General features: G+C 42.5%; 1 protein-coding gene across 1 annotated transcript in view; it reads right to left on the reverse strand.

Moving 5' to 3' along the window:
- Positions 1 to 21,232, reverse strand: part of TRIM66 (tripartite motif containing 66) — a 66,970-nt gene that overhangs the window by 24,765 nt on the left and 20,973 nt on the right. Inside the window, exons 8-9 of the mRNA XM_044681813.1 lie at positions 18,273 to 19,192; positions 11,390 to 11,551 (exon numbers count right to left, since the gene is read on the reverse strand). Coding sequence (XP_044537748.1) covers positions 11,390 to 11,551; positions 18,273 to 19,192 — 1,082 coding nt within the window. The remainder of the gene's footprint in view (positions 1 to 11,389; positions 11,552 to 18,272; positions 19,193 to 21,232) is intronic.

Raw genomic sequence — 21,232 nt, forward strand, 5'->3', positions numbered from 1 at the left:
AAACTATATTTCTCTTTAAAATTATTTATTTTTACCTGTGTGTAATCTCTGATTTGTGTGTAAGTGGTTCTTAGTTGGGAAAAAAAGGCTAAACTCCTTTTGTTGCTATTTCCCTCCCAACTGTATGAATTAGAGATGAGAGCTACTAATATATTAAAATGAGTAATTGTTGACATATTGGAAAAGTCAACTTCCCTCTCTGGTCCTCAGTTCCCATAAAAATGAAAGTCCTCAACTGAATGATCTCTGAGATCCTTTCCAGCTCTAAATACTATGATTCTACGAATCCTGCTCCAATCAATCCAGCATTATTAGCTTCTCAAGATTTTGAAACTTTGGATCCAAAGTCACAAGAAGACCTAGGATTCAATGCCACCTAGCTGATACATCTTGACCTATGTGACTAGCTTTAGGTAAATGGGTAAATTGAAGGAGGTAGACTACATGACTTCTGACATCCCTTTTGTCTCTAAACTGATAGTTCATGCCTATATTAGCCTATAGATTTTCTCTTACACCTCTCTTCTGAGGATCCCCAGAAACTCTCCATCATGGTCCTAATGGTCTCCACAGAAAAGAGGCGCCATGATGCAAATGGAAATATACTGGCCTAGACATCAAGATCCCTGGACATTAGTCCTGGTTCTGCCACTCACTTGAGAAGCCATCATTTCCCTGGGACATGTTTCCTCAACTTTAAATTGATAGAATTCACCAGATGGTCTCTAAAATTCCATCCCACCTTGATTTTGGTTCAAGGAACTTTAATATTCTCCCAATTCTTTAGTCAATGGAAAACTGTGATAGAGTAATTACATATCATCTACAGGGTAGCTATGACCCACAGGGTAGCCTTGAGAAAAATGCACATTTAAAACAAGTCAATTAAAACAAATGATATGTTCATATAAACTGAATTTAATTTAATCACAGAAATTTTCTGGAGAATAAAATACTCCTCATAAATGATTTTTCAGATAGCTTTAGGTGATGAAACTTAAAAAAATAATCATCTTTAATAGAAATCTTTCCTGCCTTTTTAAGCAAAGACGACACATTATCTAATCCTTTCTCAATGATTCAGGGTCAACTTTATGACTGGACTATAATACAGGGAGGTCCTCAGGGACTGGTAGTGTACCGATATGTTTACTTAGACATTAAATGGTCCCAAACAAGTTTTTTTTCTAACAGGTGACACTACTGTCTTTCCCTTCTTGTCAAATGTTTTCCATGGTATTCTAGTAGCTTCAGTCATCACTGCCCCAATATTCTGCTTTTGGTAATCTAGCAAGATCTAAGAATTGCCAAGGGAAACAAGATAACTAACACCTTCAACCAGTAACCTTGTATTAATCCACAATTCTAAGACATCTGGCTTTGATGAGGGCCAGAAAACTGGCTTGATGACTCTTGTAGGAGATAAAATACACAGGACTTTGGGGCAGCTATTTTTTTCAATGGTGAGGAGCCTTTTTTGTTTATTTCTGTGTTCTGAAGAGTTGAAATCGCCAAAACTCTGACTATTGAATAAAAGTTATCATCATCATACCTATTTGGGGGAAAAAAAGAAGAGGTGACATGGAAATTGAATATAGGAAATACTTGAAGATCTTCAGTTAATAAATGGTAGGCTGCTCTTTGAGTGAAGAGCCATGAAAGCTAGAAAAGCTAGCAAAGTTCAATCACTGGATCACTGGTAGTACTTGGGCTTTTTGCCCAAGAATCATGGTCTCAAGGATTGTTTTAGTTGAGAAAAAATATTGGTGTAAAATTTAAACAGGCTCAATATTAAATTTAAACTGAAGGAATCTCTTTCTATAGCTGAATTTCACCAATTCTAAAAAATTGTCTCCTGTGTTAATAGAGAGAAGACTGTCTTTCAGAGTCAAAAGGTAGAAGGGAAGACAAGATTCAGAAGATACAGAGACTATCATCAGCAAGTTGGTCACCAAATGACAAATTTCTTCACACTAATGAATAGAGATAGTCTTGTGAGACATGAAGGGCTGGTTGCAGCTTGATCAGATGGAGAGTCTACTCACTAAATGATATCACATACCCTTTAATATAGTTCTCTGTTTATGTTTATATATCACATCCTCCCTCTTGACTCTGGGTTTGATGAGGACTCATCTTATCTAAATTTTGTGTCTCCTTCCAGTTCCTAACACAGTGCTCTGCACACAGTGGGGATTTAAGGTGTATGGAATGAAATGAATTAAATCAAATGGATTAGACTGAAGAGCACACAGTCATATAACTGTGAATATATGAATATAAGAATATTCATTAATATAAGAATATTAATTAATATGAATATAAGAAAAAAGTAAAAGATAACAAGAGCTATGTAGATTTTAAAAAACTAAAAGTGAGAAGTCAGAGAAAATGGAGACTTTTTTGGGAGCACCAAACACTTTAAAAAGCTTGATTTTGAGCTGAAAAGAATAGTGGGTAAAACCTAAAAGATAGACTCCTCAGTTATAAGACTGGCCTGGGAAGTTACTAGACAAAGGGAAACAGGGAACTATAAAGAAGGCTTGTCTCCTAGACTGAACATAGAACTATATAATCCTATAACAGTATGGAATAACCTTAATCAGTCTTAACCTGAGAAACTCACAATATCTCCATAGTTAGCATCCCTATAGAGTTTGTGGCTGGTAACACTACATCCTTTTTAGTCTTTTTTATTCTCAAGATAATTATCCTAAGAGGGTTGCTGTTGGTACTTTGCTACTATTAAGAAGTCCAGGTGATAGAAGAAGTCTATAATATGTCTAAAGAGAAGAAAATAGTAAAAGAAATATCAATGAAGGCAAGGATTCTGGGGATTCAGACTCAGCCTTTAACCTCCTCTGCCATCTTTACATCTTCCTCATCACTTTCAATGTCCTCCTTTCTTTGAATGCAGCAAACTGTGTCTTAAGCAGAAGTGTCCAAGTTTATAGAGAGGTGACAAAGAAGAGATTCATTGCTGATTATTTGGCTCCAAATCCAGCACCACGCCTTGCTTTTTTGCACAAACCATTGTTTGTCCATGGCTTCCACGTTCTATACTTGTAAAACTGATTTTTAAAATGCAAGGGTAGGGCTTTACATTTGTCTTTGCAAAATTGCATTATTTGGTTGATCACTCTAGCCTATCAAGATTTTTTCTTCTCTTGTGTCTTTCATCCAACATATTGACTATCCCTCCCAACTTTATATAATCTTAAAATTTAATGAGTAGCCCCTCTATGTCTTCTGCTAATTCACTGATATAATTATTGAATAGAACAGGGTTAGGAACAGGTCCTAGATTATTTATTCAAGACTTCCCTTCAGCGCTTGCTTCTTGCTATCCTCATACATGACACTCCATCTCTCATCCTAATTCCTTTGTGCCTACTTCTCCCCGGTGCTCCTCCCTATTAAGTAATAGAATCCGTTACTTTCTTCAAGATTTAGTTCAAGAGTCAATTTCTATGTGAAGACTTTCCTTATCCTGTCAGCTGCTCATGCCCTCCCTCCCAAAAATTCTCTATTTGTCCTATATTGTACTTATTTTGCATTTACTTGTATATATACACGTTGTCTCCTCCAGTAGAATGCAAGCTCCTAGAAGGTGGGACGATGATTATCTTTACGTCCTCAGCACCTAGTACATCACCAGGCACTTACTAAAGACTGATTCACGTTGGGTCTTACTTCTTCCATATTGAACCTACTTGAAAGGAAGCATGGTAGAAGAAAATGAGCAACAGACTCAGCCATCTGAAGATCTGGGTTTGAATCCCAGCTCAGCTGTGTGTAAGCTTGAGTAAACCAATTTACTTTCTGGGGTTCAGTTTCCCAACTCTAAGACAGGAATAATAATACTCATGCCTCTCTCCACTTAAGTCTTTCTTCATTCATGATGGCAAAGGCCTTGAAGCTGTTCCAAGAAAATGGAAGTTCTTCATGTCCTCCCAAACTAGAAATCCTTCCAATACAAGAGAGCAATAGCCTGCGGGTCTGTCAGCCTCATCAAGTCCAGGGAAGGCTGGCCAGCAGTGACAAATTCTTTGGGTCAGGAAAACTCATGAAACCATTTGTTAAGGGTATGAAGGGGTCAAAATCTGTACCAAAGAAGAGAATCTCCATACAGATGAAATATATTTTGAAGTATTGAACTAATATTTATCTTTTTCCCTCACATGGTTTTTATGAGATTCAAATGAAATAGCATACGCAAAGTCTGTTGCTTAATGACTCCATTTGAGGTTTTCTTGGCAAAGGTACTAAATTACTTTACCATTTCCTTCTCCAGATCATCTTACTGAGGCAACTGAGGTAAACGTGGTTGAGTGACTTGCCCAAGGTCACACAGCTAGCAAATATCTGAGGTCAGATTTGAACTTGTGAGTCTTCCTGACTTCGGGTCTGGTACTCTAGCCACTACACCACCTACCTGACCCAAAGAGTATAGAATTGTGCATTATCACACCAAAAGGCAACAAAACAGCAAAGCGAAATTTAGCCTTCTCCAGTGAGATGCTGATAGCTATTCCAAGACCAAGCATAGAGAGATCCTGTATCTCTTAAAGGTCTGCTTGTCTTACAGTGAACAAAGTAAGAAAATTTTCCTCCAATTGGGCTTAATGTTCCAAATCTTGATATTTGCACATTTCTCTTGAAGATGTAATCCTATTTCCATTCATTTTTCATCCTTTTAGCTACAAGTAGGTTCTTGAAGAATTTGACTCTGTTGGATTTATCTCAGGAGATAATCAGGACCAATCAGGTCAAGACAGATAGAAAGGGGAAAAAAGAAGCCATCAGGACATCTTTCCATTTAGCTGGGAGCTTCTTCCTGGTCATTTTGTAGTAAGTTTGGAGGAATATAACCGTGAGCTTTTCTCCAAATCCTTGGACACAGAGAAGAAAGTCTGTCCTCTGCAAGTAACACCAAATGCCAAAAATCATCTTCTACCCTGATCCAGGAAGAAAGTTCTTCTTGGGATAAGACTGATTCAGACCCCCATGAACTCACTGTTAACAAAGCAGAATGCCTTCAAAGAACAGACCTGGTTTGACAAAAATCTGAACTGCTTTTCCAGGTCAGTCACTGGGCATCAGAGAGCATTAATGATGCTCCTGGGCAGATGGTGGCTCCAGGTGTGGAAGAATGTCTTTAGCCTTCGACATTTTAATGTACCATTTGACAGAAGTAAATAACAGATCTGTGTCACTTCAACTGTAATCACTGCTCTCTAGCCCTCCATGCGAGTGTCAGGGATGTCCAGAGAATCTTCATTTATCTTATACCAACAGCAAATTGACAAGCAGACAATGATCAAGAAAACTTTACAGCACTAAGGCTTTCCCACATTGAAGAAGCAGTGCCCCAAAGAGAACAGTATGTGAAATGAAGGGATTCTGAGGCCCAGCACTCACACCTGATCTGTCAACATCTCATCAGCTGAGGGAGGGGAAGTAGCTGAGTCTGTCTGGTGGGATCAAAAACCACAGGGCTTCAAATAAAAATAAAAATAAAAAAACTTTACAAGTACAAGTTAGGGGAAGTGGTGGACAGCAGTTCATCTGAAAAAGTATTTGGGGACCGTTTCATCTTTTATCTTTGAATTCCTAGAGCCCGTGGCAGTGCCCACCACATAGTGAGTTGAAATAAAACAATGAAATGTTAACATTCAAAGGGATCCTAGTGATTATCTGGGGTGATTCTCATTTTACAAATAGGTAAGCCATGCCCAAAAATGCAAAAGGACTTATCAAAGGTCACACAAGTTAAAGCTAAAACCTGGTCTAGAACTCAGAGCTCCTAACTCCAGGTTATGCTCTTTCTACTCTACTGGTGGGTGAGAATTCTACCTCTAAACCAAGCTGGCTTAATGAATTTTAAATATTCCATGATTACGTAATGAAACGACACTAGTTTGCAGAGTTATCTCCCAAAGCTACTTGCCTTACAAGTTAACAGCCATCAGACAAACTGGCCTCCCAAAATTAGCAGGCAGTAAAGAAGCCTCTGATTCTAGGGTTGCAAATTAGGGGAGAGAACAAGCTATTAAGATTACTTTGGCTCAGTGCTAAAACTATGGACAAGTTCTGGAAAAGAACTAAGCAAGAACGTGAGCCCCTAAGGGAAAAAGAAGGCTGCAGTGGTGAAGTGCAACAATCCTTGATTTGGCTCATTATGGGGGCAGGTGAGTGAATATTCTCCTCCCATCCAACTGTCCTGTGCAACCCAACACCAGGCCACGGGGTTCTTGCTTTGTGTTGACAATAGCAAAACATCTGCTAAGCTCCATTTGGAATAGTTGATGCCAGAAAGAAGGGGTTAGATGTCACGCCTAAGATCCTTAATGGTCTGAAATGCATACTATGATATGAAATAATGGAGATATCAATTGGTACTGTGATTGTGCTGATAGAAGAAATCCCCCAATTAGAAAGTTACTTCTGCAAAAACAGATTCACACCTTCTCTTCAATTTAGGAAGCTTCCTAGAACATTGGGAAGTTTAATGATGTGCCCAAGGCCACACAGCCAATAGATGGCAGGGGAAAAATTTGAACCCAGGTCTTCCTGGATCAGAGATCAATTCTTCCACCAAGATGCTTCTCAATGATGATGATGGTGTGGAGGAGGAGAAGGAGGAGATATTTCTTCTACTGTTACTGCTGCTCATAATATGGACTAATTCAAGACTAGCTAATTGTTCCAAGAAATTATAGAAAGGTTATCCTTAAGGAGCTCAGACTTGGTGATCTGTGCAATCAATTAGTAGAGATGTATTAAATATTACTTCAAACTGTAAATTTGTCACCTGCCAAAAAGCTAGTTAGACGTGATCTGGTGGCTAGACTTATTCATTAGAAGTTCATTATCATTCACAAACTGACACGATAAATCTCCATACTACCGATACAGGCTTCAAATATCTTAAAGAACTCAACCAATTATTGTACTGGAATTGGACTATATCACAGCCTAAACTGCTGCCCACGATCTCTGGGACATAATGTTGATTCGCAAAAATATAGGAACACCATCTCTAATACTCATAATCTCCAACCTACATGAGACAAAGAGCTTTCAAGGTTTTCCAGAGTCTCATCTAGCTGGGGGAAGCAAAAATTATTTAAGAACAGGATAAGGTATACTAGTCCTGCGGCTCCTGGGAATGTACTGTGAGTGCTTTCGATGTGCCTACGAATGATGAGTTTATATCCTAATATTTTTATCAGCTGTTATTTTATCTTCCTGAATCAATAGTCTGTGGAAAATTGAATATAAAGAAATAACAGCAAGATAGCATCTTGTCCTAGAACCATTTATGCCTGAATTCCTATCAAAAATATACAAAAACAAAATGATAATAATAATGATATTCACATAGTGCTTTTTCTTTATCAAATACTTACTATATATGTCAGCCAATCAATAGCAATTATTAAGTAATTTCTTAGGTTCTAGGCACTGTGCTAAATTCTCAGGATACAAAGAAAGATAGAAGTAAATTCCTGCTCTCAAGGATCTCACCATTTAATAGGGAAGATGACATGAAAAAAAGTATGTACAAGATATATACAGGCTAAATTGGAATAAGACAGAAGACTGGAAAGGTGAGGAGGAGCAGGTTGTGATGGACTTTGAAAGCCAAAAGAGGCTTTTATTTGATCCTGGTGGTCATGGGGAGCCCCTAGAATATACTGAATAGGAAGTTGACATGGCCAGATATTTACTTTAGGAAGATTGACAGGTAAATGGAGGATAAGTCTGGGGTTCAAGAGAGGGTTGAGGTAGGGAGTCCAACCAAAAAGCTATTATAATAGCCCAAGCATGCAATGATTAGTAATTGGCAATGTCAGGGGAAAAAATGGGGTGTATATGACAGATTTACAAAGATAAAACTGGCAGGACATGACAACATATTGGATATGGGAGTGAGAGAGAGTAGAGATGCAGCTGCAAGCCTAGGTGACTAGGAGAATAGTGGTGCCCTTGACAGAAAAGGGGAAACAAGGGCAGTTTGGGGAAAAGATAGTAAGTTCAACTTGGGGCATATTTAGGTGGGGTTGTTTTTTAAAACCCTACCTTCTGTCTTAGAATCAATACTGTGTATTGGTTCTAAGAGAGAAGAGCAGTAAGGGCTAGGCAATGAGTATTAAGTGTCTTGCCCAGGGACACACAGCTAGGAAGCATCTGAAACCAGATTTGAACCCAGGACCTCCCCATCTCTAGGCCTGGCTCTCAATCCACTGAGCCACCCAGCTGCCCCCCATATTTAGTTTTAAGATGTCTATAGGACATCCAGTTTGAGGTGTCTAATAGAAAGTTGGAGATACAAGAGTGTGGAGGTTAGGAGAGAAGTTAGGACTGGCTTAAGTAAATATGAGAATAATCAGCATAGAGATAATTGAATCCATAAGAATTGACAAGATCATCAAGTAAATTAGTATAGAGAGAGAGAAGAGAAGAGGGCCTAGGACAGAACCCTAGGGGACACCCATCATTAGAGGGCATGACTGGAGGAAAATCCAGTCAAGGGAGATAGGTGGGAGGAGAACCAGGATAGAATAATGGCACCAAAACCCAGAGAGAAAAGAGATCCAGAAAAAGAGGGACATCAGCAGTGTCAAAGGCTATAGAGAGGACAAGAAGGACAAGGGCTAGGAAAAGGCCATTAGATGTAACAACAAAGATCACTGGTAACTTTGGAGAGGAAGGGTTCAGTGGAACGATGAGGTCAGAAGCCCATCTGTAGAGTTAAAAAGAGAGCGCCAGGAGAGGAAGTGGAGGCACCAACAAGTGGCCTTCTCAAAGAGTTTAGACACAAAAGGGAAGCAAGATATGAGATGAGTTAATGTGGATCAATGGATCAAGTCAGAATTTTTTGAGAATGAGAGACACAGGCAAGTTTGTAGGCAGTAGGGTAGCAGCTAGTAGACAGGGGAACTCTGAATATAAATAAGAATGGAGATGACAGAGAGGACAGAAGAGAAAATGGAATGGAACAGGATCACTTCTGCATGTAGACAGGTTTGCCTCTCTCTGTGTGAGACAGGAAGGGGTAGGGATAGAAGACATCTTACTGATATGAGATAAGGAGGAAAGGGAGCTCCCTGCAAATGGCTTCAATTCTTTCTGTGGAAAAAAAAAATGCTACCTTATTTGGCCTTCCCAACATTCAAGCAAGTTAGCTAATAGATGTACTTCTACCTGCATTTCATAGATAAAGGAATTGAGCCATCAAGAGATGAAGTGTCTTACTCAAGCAAAAGATATTCTAGACATGACTCCCTGGAACCTCAGAACAACCCTTAAGCAAATGCGATGGGCATTGCCATCTTCTTAAGAGATGAGGAAATTGAAGCTCCTAGAAGTCAGTGGCATGCCTATGAGCATGCGACTCCTAAGTGTCCCCTGGACCACAGTGCTCTAGCTGGACCCTGGTATTACTCTAGAATCTAGCCAGAGAGGCTCCATGACCATCACCAGCATTGAGGATCTACTCTCTGGGGGCTGAGTTCTGGGGGCAGGAGCTAAAACAATTCAAAGAAAGTAGGTCTCCTTTTGCCCTCTTAGGGCTGGTGGTATGGACCCAGTGGACCCAAAGCCATAGTGCATGAGAGCTGGGAGAGGCTTAAAAAGCCCAGAACCAATGCTTTTACTGCTGTGAGGGCTCTTAGAGATCATCTGTCCACTTGTCTCCATTTAGAGGTACCAAGTCCTAAGTCTGAAGAAGTAGAGAAAGCTGCCTACCATCATACAAATAAAGTCACAGGGCTGGGTTCAAATCTGAGTTTTCTCACTTCAGACCAACTCCCTCTCATCTATTTTGATCCCTTCACTTGCTAGAGGAGAGACTGAGACTGAGGCTCCCAGTGAGAGCCGATGACTTGCCCAGATTTCACCATTCATTGCCAAGCTGGGATGAGAATCTAGCTCCATATTTCTGGTCACAGACTATTTCCACTCAAAGAAGTCATACTCAGCCCCGCCTGAAGTCCCACATAGAAGCTGGGCACTGACTGCATTGAGGAACATTGCTGTTTAGAGCTTCCACCATCAGAAGCTCTCTTTTGGCTCCCTGAGGTGCATAACTTAGTACAGACCCAAGTGAATATGCATTACAATTAGACCAATTTGCATAGGACACATAGAATTCTTCTGCAATCTGCCTAGTTAAAGTTCTATTTTTTAACCTTCTTCCTTTCCAGCCTTCAGCTCCTCCAGCAAGCCAGATCTAACCCTGCCTGACAAGTCATGCTGGGTGGTGGGGGAGGAGAGAATGGGGGAGATGGGGCACAGTTCTCAGGAAACTGAGGAGGGGGTGGGAAATCCCTGAGGGGCCAGGAGGATGCAGAACTCTGGACTGAGGCTGATCTCAGAAGTCCTGGAATGGTGGAGCTGGGAGGGCTCTCACAACTCAATGAGCTTAATCCCCTAATTTTGCAGACAGCACCCTGAGTCTCAGAGAGGGGTAGGAATTTGCCCAAGGCCACGAAGCTCGGGTGGCATTTATTTACCAGGTGGCACTTTCCTAAAATGTAGGCATAATGCTTGGGGAAAAAAGGACACGCATCCCTACCTAGGAATTGGTTAGCATCGTTAATCCTAGTGCATTGGAAAAACATGCATGGGGTCAAAGTTTTAAGTAACTTTTTCCTATTTTACCTTGTTTATCTTGCTGATTATAGCATCATGAGGCTTTAGACTTAGAAGGTCCCTTAGAGATCATCTAGTCCATTTCCCTCCTTTTTCAGATAAAGATGCTACATGAAGGCGCCACTTTGCTATGGTGTACGCATGAACCTGAGACCTTGAGGCTGTGTCATGAATGCACAAATCTGGCACATCCTACAAAGCTGTAAAGGCTTTAAGTCTGGCAAGGGAATATATATTCATCTATACAAGAACCAGCTTAGCCAGGTTCAGAGAGGTTCGTCATCAGAGGTCCAGGCCCTAAGTGAGGAATCTTATTTTCTTTTAGCCAGAGCAAATCTAGAAAATCTCTCTGTGAAGACATAGAGTGTTTACGGTCTGCCTTGGTGGAAAGAGTGTCTACACTGTTGAAATCGTGTATCCTGAAAATAACCTGCTCCAAAGGGACAAAGAAGCCCCTTCCGTCCAGCTCTAATTTCTTTTCCTCTAATCAGAGAAGCACTCCTCGGACTTGAGAAATGTGGCAGTGAGAACCCAGACAAAAGGACACCAAAACCCAGCATTAAACCCCTTCATCCATTTTTTCAGAAGCTGTAGGCCACTGGGACAGGTGCTGCCTGCCTTCTATTGTAGTCCAACCCTGGTGACCCCACACAATGCTTGACTCTTTTACTACACCACCAGAGCCTGACTGTGGGTCATTTGGCTTCAGGAAAGCTGACTTCATCAGTACCTTTCTCACTGGATTAGGAGAGGAGGGCTGCATGGTGCTGTCCAAAGGGTGCACGCTGACAGGGGCATCTTCTACCATGGCCTGGGACACGGGAGGGATGACAGTCCTATCAAGAGGTGGAATTGGCTTTGGGCCCTCAGGAACACTGGGCTCATCACAGGCCTGCAAGGGAGAAGACAAAGTTTCAGCCTTCCCGAGGGAGGAAACGCTCCTCCTTGACCACCCATCCCATGCGCCCTTCTACATCCTCACTCTCTCACCTCACATGTCAAAGCAGCTGCCGAGTCTTCTCGTTTCTCCCTTTACCCCATCTCTCACATGTATCACCTGCTCCCTACTCGTGCCCCCTCGTTCAGACCTCCATCCCCTTTTGCATGCATTAATCCCTGAGTGGCCTTCCAACTAGCCTCCCTGACTCAAGTCTCAAGTCCTCCAATCTTTCCTCCACACAATGGTCAGTGATTCGGCTAAAGCTCAGATCTGAGGACACCCAGTGGTTCCCTTCTACTGTCAGACCGAACATAAAGTACTCCCTTTGGCATTTAAGGCTCTTAACTGCCTGACCCTTTTTCTCCCTTTCCATTCTTCTCCCATTTTACTTCCTTCCACACACTCTTGGATCCACTGATGGAGGCTAACCTGCTGTCCCGCACACACAGCATTCCATCTCCTCTCCCCATGTCTTTATGTGATCCCCTGCGCCTGGAATGCTCTCCCTCCTCCCTGCTGCCTTCTTTCAGGGCTCAGTGCAAAAATGACCCTTTTGGAAGAGAAGAGGCTCGCCCATGCCCAACTCTCTTGTGCCTTCCTTTCTAAGGTTACCGTCGGTCTCCTCATCTGTACCTTTTTACTTACATGCTGTCTCCCCCATTAGGATGAAGGATGAGGAGTTGTTTTTGTGGCTTGGCTTCCTTTATATCCTTCTCGTTTAGGGTAGTGCCTGGCCCATAGTAAATGCTTAACAAATGCTTATGATTCATTGATTTTGAGTAAAATCCTTTGAACAAATCCTTCTAAAACACAAAGCCTAGGGGAGCTCTAAGGAACTCTCCTTTTTATCATCATAAATTGTAAATCAGGGGGCAGCTGGGTAGCTCAGTGGATTGAGAACCAGGCCTAGAGATGGGAGGTCCTAGGTTCAAATCCGACCTCAGACACTTTCCAGCTGTGTGACCCTGGGCAAGTCACTTGACCCCCATTGCCTACCCTTACCAGTCTTCTGCCTTGGAGCCAATACACAGTATTGATTCCAAGACGGAAGGTAAGGGTTTAAAATTTTTTTAAAAATAAAGTGTAAATCATATGATATTAGATTTAAAGCTAGAAAAGATATTAGAAGCCATTTAGTCTAACTGCTCCATTATACAGATAGAAAATGGAGTCCTAGAGAGCCCAAGTGGCTTGCTTAATATTCTAAACAAGGCTCACATGCTGTAAATAGGTGCTCTTGGCCTCACAGCTTACAGAGCCTACATAGAAGGAAATTCTCGAAGGAGCACATAATATTTGCCTTCTTAGCAATAATGGCAGACTTTGTGTTGAATGATGTTCAGCTTATGGTCTGCTACAACCCCTTCCTGCCACTGGGAAAGAACCCCTTCTCTCCTCCTAGAACAATTATAAATTTGGGTCAGATAGCTTGTATTTTCTGTTAAAATATCAAAGTAAGGTCTTCAATGTTTTCTTGAAGATGGAATATATCTATGGGTCTTGAAAAGAAATACAGATACAAACTGTGTAGTCCTGAGCACTGATGGCAAACCTATGGCACGGGTGCCAAAGATGGCACTGAGAACACTTTCTGTGGGCACGTAACCCCTCACCCCAGAGTTCATTACTAGAAAGGCAGAGGGACTCAGGTGGAGCTGCTCCTCCCTCTTCACTGTGCCTGATGACATTTTTTCCACATCATCCACCTCTCTGTCCAGCAGCCCAATGGGAGTGCTTTTCCCCTCCCTGTGTGGATTAAGGGGTGGGGGCACTCCTGGTAGGAAGGGGCATAGCACGAGGTCTCTGGTGGGGGTGGGCATGGCACATGATATGAGGGGGAGGGGGGGCAGGACCCAGCACTCTGTCTCTAAAAGGTTGGCCATCACTGTCCTAGGGAATATGGTAATATCTAGATTGTGGCAGGGGAAACAAAAGGAGTACAAGAAGAAGGGAACCCATGAAAAGAGGGAAGCAAAGTGACTCTGCTCCTGAAGAGAGAGCCAAACACGGCAGAAGAACTGTGGAGAGTAGTATGGAGAGTTCGAGGTGGTGGGTCCCCTGGAATGATGGGATGGGGCTCTGGTGATGAATGAATTTGGAGTTGAATGAACAAACATTTAATAAGCGCCTACTATGTGCCAAGCACTGTGCTAAGCTCTGGAGATATAAATAAGAGAAAGGCAGTCCCTCAAGGAGCTTATAGTCTAATGGAGGAAGACAATACATAAAAGGAATCTGAAAAAAAGGAAGAAGGGCTGCTGGAGGGGACTTGATTTTTAGGAAGTTCAAACCAAGCAGAGCAGCTGGTAGGAGATTAAAAATTGCCTAGAAAATTCTGAGACCTCTAAAAAGAAAGGTTTAGGGAAGAGTTTTTTGCTCTGCCCTTCAGCTTTCCAAACAGATGGGAGAGGCAACAGAGGATACAGAGGAGGAGTGAGGATCCGAGCTGAAGCTTTCTCCATGATGATAAGGTTTATAATAAGACTTAAGAGTTTTAAGACTGTCCAAGAGAGTTAGGAGTGAAAGCTAGGCATAGAGTTGACAAAATTCATGGCTAGATAGGAAGTTATCAATGAATTTTTGGAATTAGGGGTGGCATATTTGCTCTTGGCCAACAAAGTGGGAGCAAGTGATCATTCCTGACCTTTCTCTTACTGATGCAGTTTACAAGTAAAATGGGCTGCCTTCAGGGAAGGGGCTTCCATCAAAGACCATATTTATTGGAGATGTTGCAGAAAGAGCTGAGATTTTGTACAAATTATTTGGGAGAAGCAATCATTTTGGTGTGGTTTCCATTTGTGACAATTATGACTATTTGCATTTTCTTCTACTAACACCAGATTGACTTGGACCCTCTGACTTAGACCAGACAAAACCAGATTGAGCTGACTTCTCTGCTTTTGGTTAGTTCTCTGTTGTTTGAATGCTGGGTTTCACACCCACATACTTTTTCATTGCTCTCTTTTGTGTTTTTTCATTCTGTGACTTTTAAGGAGAGATGTTACTCCAAGGAAACATGCTTTAAGAACCCACTTCACTGACTACTGTATTTCAGAGGCTACTGGTATGAAGAAGTCAAGTGTTTCAAGAATGATTCCAGTCCACAATAAAATGGCATCATTCACATGGAAGCACCAAGAAAAGTGTGGTTGAAAATATAACTGGGAAGGGACACTTGGATGGCATGCCTGGAATGTTTCTTCAGGTGGAGAGGATAGGGAGCATACTCCTGAGAGACAACAGTTGAGAAAGGGAGATTGGACAGTGTGTAGGCTTTCTGTAACTGCTTCTGATTATCTAACAACATGGTTGGATGGAACCTTTTTCAACCCACCTCACAGCCAAAATTGGCAGCATATTCAAAAGGCTGGCGTCGGCTTTGGCTTTTTCCTTTAGTCCCATTTGGTAACTCCTCCACTAACAGTATCCAGGAGAGACCATGCTATAAAGTAAAAGGCTTAGGACTTTCTCACCCTCAATCCACATAGCTCAAAGAAGCAGGCTTTAATCTTTCCATCCCATTTCCATTTAATTTCTCCATTCTAGGTGAAAGAAGTGGAGGTTTCAATTTTAGGAGTTCCAAAAAGTTGAAAGAGTGAGCCTGGGGTAGCTAGCTGACACAGTGGATAGAACACCTGACCTGGACCTGGGAGGACCTGGGTTCAAATCTGGCCTTGGACACTTCCTAGCTATGTGATTCTGGGCAAGTCACTTAACCCCATTTGCCTACCCCTTGCCCTTCTGTCTTTAAGTTTACGAACTAAGATAGAAAGAAAAGGTTTTAGAAGGCTTAAAAAGAAAAAAGAATAAGCCAGAGGAATCATGGGAATTAGTATACAAATTGAATTTTGGATCAAAGAGGGACTTTTTTTTTTAAAGAAGACAGAACAAAGGCTAAGCCTGATAGGCACTGTGCCACTTAGCTGCCCTGGCAAAGACAGACTTTGGAGAGTGACCTTCCGAGCCCACACCAACAAAGGCCAACACATGGTTCATCTAGTCATTGTGCCACATCTAGACATGAACTTGGTGGGACCAGTGCTCAATTCCTGTAGAAACTGAACTCAATTTTGAGTCTATTCCTTCAGATCCAGAGGCTAAATGGGAAGAGAGCATGACTTCCCTCCAGGTGTTAGTGAGGGAAATATTTATATCTTTGTTCTTGCTGTAACTTTGAAGTCAATGATGTTGACTAGTTAAGTAGCACAGGGGTCCTAATCACTTGCCCCTAACAAGGGGGAGAAAATCCAACGGCTCAAGCACAGGACAGTATGCCACCCACAAACCCCTCTGTAGCCTAGTGCCCTGAGGAGGAGATGTTGCCTACCTAGCTCTAGAAGATTAACCAGAGCATGCTTGCTACAAAAATGAAAAAAAAAATAACACTAAGAACAGAAATTACTGTTCCAAAACAGCCTAATATTCTAATTCTCAAAAACAAAAAAACAACAACAACAACAACAAACGAGCAAATAAATACCTTCAAAGAGACCTGGCAGCTAAAGGGATTATTCCCGATTTCTCTACTATGTAGCTTTCTGAAGTTGGAAGAACATTGAGAAAATCAGTAGAAAAACAGTTTGCTGCTATTGCTATGAAAGAAAAAATGCTTGCCATGAGCAAGACATTACAAAGACTATAGTACTAAAGATTGAAAAAAAGTCACTTTTAATGAAGAAACTGAACTTTTTTATTTGAGGCTATACCAAAATATGTCCAAGTTTACCTATAAAATCTGGTCATCTTCATCTGGCATATATCCTGGGGAAACTGAGTTTCAAAGTAGTTAAGTGACTGCCCAAAGTCCCTCAGCTAGTATGAAAAAGAGTAGGAACTCAAATTTGAACACTGAACTTAGGACTTTTTCAAGTAGTAGCTGCTTAATAAATATTTATTAAGTTGAAATACAGGGTCTCAAGCTTCTTGGAAGTTATGATCCCATAATCCCTAGATTAATCTATTTGGACAGCTTAGTGGACTCCTTTGGTCCTGAAAGGCTCAAATGTGAAAAGAGGTTCATTTTCATATGGAAAGGAGAAGGAAACATGGTAAACGTGAGCCTAGAAAGTACAAACTAGACATGATGAGTCATTTGGGATATCAACCTAGAAAGCAGGATGATAAAGAAATGTATAATCATCTAATAGGAAAGAGTTCATAGTCTAACATCCTGATTTTATAGATAATGAAACTAAAGCCTGGGCCACACAATGAGTTAATAGTAGCACCAACACTAGGATCCAGGCCTTGTGACTACCAGCCCAGTTTCTGTTCCACCATATCTACTCATTGCTAAGACCAGAAGACTTTATAGAGTTCTTCTAATTTCTCATTATTTACATAACAAAACTGGAGCCCACAGAGTAAAAGTAACTTGGCCAAGGTCTCATAAGTAGTAAAAAAGTCACACTGAAAATCAGCTTCTCTTTCTCCACTCTACCATTTTTCTGCCTCTCATCGCTCAGTTGGCTTCATGGTTTTTCACCAGGCTAGCCTTGCCCAGTCAATGAGGTAAGGGTTAATTCTCTGAAATCCTGAGTTGTTTGCTGGAGATTCAAGTTCTCCCTGGGAAGATTTGTCCAACATTAAACAGAACCCTCTAGTCTCCTCATTAGCTGGAGTGTAAATTTTCCCAAGTACAGGAGGCAAGGAACAAGTCAAATTCCTAATAGCTGCCTCACCATCCACACAGAAAAGTGTTCCCATGAAGGCCAGCCAAGCTCTGAAATCTACTCATGATGGAGGGAAACTAACCCTGATAGCTGAAGACTTGGGCAAGCTTTAGCCACCATGCTTAGGAGCAGGAGCTCTTCCTAAGAGAGAGAACGATGGGTCCTGAACTACTGAGACCACACATTTGGAGCAAGAAGGATTCCAGAGAGGATCTAACTCCATCGTCTCATTTCCCAGTTGAGAAAACTGTCACCACATATCCTCCATTTCTTCTTTTCTGAAACTGGCTTCAATTCCCCAAATCAAGTTCTTCAGATTTCCCCATTAGGAATTTCCTCTTACAGAGAACTTTCTCGGATGAAATAAGACCTGAAATAATAATTTCCATTCCAAAGTAACATTATATTCTCTTTTTCATGGGGTCCTAAAGAAACTTCAGAGAGTTCATAGATAAATAAGAGGATAAGGGAGAATATATGTATATATATAATATCACTAATAATTCCTTTTTACTTGGAACAAAGATCATAGAACCATAGACTTGGCCATTGACATTTCAGATGAACAGAAAGGCAGTGAGTGAGTGGAGAGAAGGGAAGAGGCTTTAGAAATGTGTCCTTGCTCTCCCAAATCCCTTGCTTATGACTCTATTTCCCAAAGAGTCTTCTGGCTCTAAAACTTGCTGAGTTATCAGGGGTGGATGCTTTCCCTAATCAAAAAGCACTTAATCATCCAAGAAGGTCCTTTCTAGTTCTAGAGCTAGAATCCCATAACTTTTCCAAGCAGGCCATTGAGAAATGCTCCACAGAATTCTAGCTTTACAGTTTTACCAAGTGTTTCCCCACCACCCCCAGCATTTGTTTTGATGCTCACAACATACTCTGGCAAGGCGGTAGGGGCAGGGCGCATCCCCACGTTGTAGAGGATGAGACGGGCTCAGCAAGGGACGGCCACCTCGTGGGCGATGGCAGAGCTCAGCTCCCGCCACCCGAGGACTCACCTGGGAGACTTCTTCTTGGACAGGCTGAAGAGGCGCCGGCTGCCTCACTATGTAGTTTATCTGGCCCACGATGGTCTGCTGCACATGCTGGGGGGACTTGGTCTGGTTGAGCTGTAAACTGGGCTGCTGAGCCTGAAGGAGCAGCTCCAGGTCCTTCTGCATTTCCTCTAGCTCAAACTTGTGGTGCATGATGTCCAAGCTAGGATGCAGGACAGGCTCGTGGGGACTCTCGTGCTGGCCCGAGCTCAGCGGAGGCGGTGGCGGCGGTGGAGGCTGTGGCTGCGGCTGTGGCGGCGGGGGCAGCGCCTGCGGTGGCTGAGGAGGTGGCAGCTGCTGGTGCTGCTGAAAATGGCTGAACTTTAGTTTCTGGTGATGGCCAAACTGGACTTGGACGGTGGGGGCCTGTAGGGGACGCTGAGCGTGTTGGCTGTGTGTCGGCGGGGCCCCTGAGCAGGCAGGGTGTGGGCCCTGCTGCAGGGGCTGTGTGTGGGAGAGCTTGCCCAGCCCCTGGGGGGCACCCTCTGGCTCTGTGTGCATCTGGGGGTCCAGCCAGGGCTGCATCAGCTTCACAGCGGGGGGGCTGCAGGCCGGATCTTTCTCACTGGGTGCTGCTGCCGGCGTATACTGGGCAGACATATGTGGCGGGGGCTGCATCTCAGAGGGGTGTCTGAAGCTCTGGGAATGGTGGGTGCTGGGGTGTGGGGCCTGGCTTTTGTGTACGTGGATGGCTGGGGGGCAGTGAGAACAGCAGACTGGTGTGGAACATGGCCCTGAAGCTTGGAATTTGTGTGGCTGGCTGCCAAGGGGATCCTGCTGGGCGACTGGGGAGAGGTGACCATGATAAAAAGATGACCCTTGCATGTTTCCATAGCTGAGGGCTTCTGGCCGGGGAAGGGGTCCGCTTTCCGTTGTTATGCAGCCTGTAAAGTCAGAGTGATTAGCTTTGGGGAGGTTCATTAAAGTTATTTTCTTGCCCTCTCCTCCCATATTCCTCTAAACATGAAAATCACAGTCACATCAAATGTGTGACCTTTCACTTTTTAGATGTCTCCATGAAGAAGTGCTCTTTCCCGCGTCTGAGCTCCCAGAGAACTTGATTTGTGCCTCTCCTGCCCTTCTCACAGACTCAGAGAATCACAGAGTGTCAGAGCAGGGCGGGAACTTAGAACAGAGCATCGAAGCAGGAAAAAATCTGAGAACAGAAGGCCCAGGCTGGGACCGCTTAGAATACAGATTGTTGAACCTACAAGGGTCCTTAGGCAGCGTTAGTCCTCTTTTGTCATCTTAAATATGGAAAAATGGAAACCCAGAGATGGGACAAAATGTGTCTCAGTCAGCAAGCTGAGTAATGTTTAATGATGTCATTATTTGTCCCTACAAGACTAAATAATGTGCTTCCCTTTTCTATCTTTGTACCTCCCCTAATGCCGAGGATTATGCTCTGCACACAGGAGATACGTCAGTATTTGCTGAATTGAATGATTAGGAATGAGACATAGAGAGAAAAACTCTTACTGATTTTGCAGAGTGTCCGATCACATCTCCCTTCACACAAACTCCCTTCCCTAATCCATCTCCTTCCACTTTTTCTCTATTGAGGGAAGCCCAATAACACTCAAGCTGAAAAATAGCATCTCTTGGTAGCACTTGAAATCCAGCATCCTGGGAGTAAAGGAAGTAGGTGAGGGCTGGAGCAGCAGCCCCAAAACCAAAACAAAGAGTAGAAATTACACCTCTAAAGAGTCTGATAACTTTGGCGTTGGCAGGGCCCACACGCTTCTCTCTCTATGCCGCCACGCTGATTCTCATGAGAGCCAGACAGGGGTTCTTAGCCTCAGTTTACAGAGGAGGAAACTAAGGCTCAGACACATTCAATGACTTGCCCATGGTCAAGCACCTACAAGGCAACAAAGGCAAAATTTGAAGCCTGGTCTTCCTGATTCTAAGTCCAGTACTCCACTGAATATGCTTAATGTTTGAAATGTAAATGGAGGACACACTATAATTCTCCTTGTGGAACTGATCTTTAAACTGAGGTGTGTGTATGTGATGTACATGATTATGTGTTATTTATGTACATGATAGAAAGACAGACAGACAGCCAGCCTAGATCAACATCTATTTGCAAACAGCCAGGGAAATCTTACCTAGCTGTGATCTGAGTAATGATTCCCTAATCAATGTGTTACCAAATCAATGTAAAGTGGAACTGTTGGTTTGGTTTTGTAATTCTTAAGAAAACTTTTCAAATTTTGGTAGAAGTAACCCTGAACTTGGAATTCAAAAGACCTGGGCTCTCACATCCTAGCTTTTCTATCCATCTTGGCCCTAGCCTACTAGGACTAGAAACATCTCTGAACTTCAGTTTCTTTTGCTGGGAAATGGGAGTCATAATACACTACCTACCTCAGAGGGTTGTACTTTCCACACTAAAATAACAGCTGTGCAAAGTTTTGTAAATTTTATGTAAGAGTGTTGATCTTTGACTCCCCTTACCCCAGAAAGCCCATAATGTAATCACAACATGCCAAGGAAATAATAAACTAAATGTGAAACTTCAGCCACATCCAGTGATATTTTTATGATACTTGGGTACCTCCCTGATTGAGTCAAGGAAGGAACAACATTGGCCAAGCAAACAAAGAAGCCAGGGCACTGGGGGCTCTAAAAAGTCAAGCCCTGGACAAATTTTAATAGCTGAAAGATGAGAAAGGAAAAATACTAGAAGCTTCCTGTGAAGGAAACCCCTAAAGTAGAGTTTCAGGGATGAGCTAACCATCCAGTGAGAGACTTTTGGGAACAAAAACTCACCCTCCAGGCCAAACTGAGAAGCAGCTTAGAGGAATGGTTCCCTGGCAGCAAAGAGAGCTTTTCTAGAAGTTCATTCTGTCTACTGGATGACTGTCAGTGGGAAGCACACTGGTAGTGCTTATGTGGTGTAGAGAATTATTTGTTCATTA

Source organism: Gracilinanus agilis, chromosome 6, assembly GCF_016433145.1.
Source record: "Gracilinanus agilis isolate LMUSP501 chromosome 6, AgileGrace, whole genome shotgun sequence".
NCBI classification, from domain to species: domain Eukaryota; kingdom Metazoa; phylum Chordata; class Mammalia; order Didelphimorphia; family Didelphidae; genus Gracilinanus; species Gracilinanus agilis.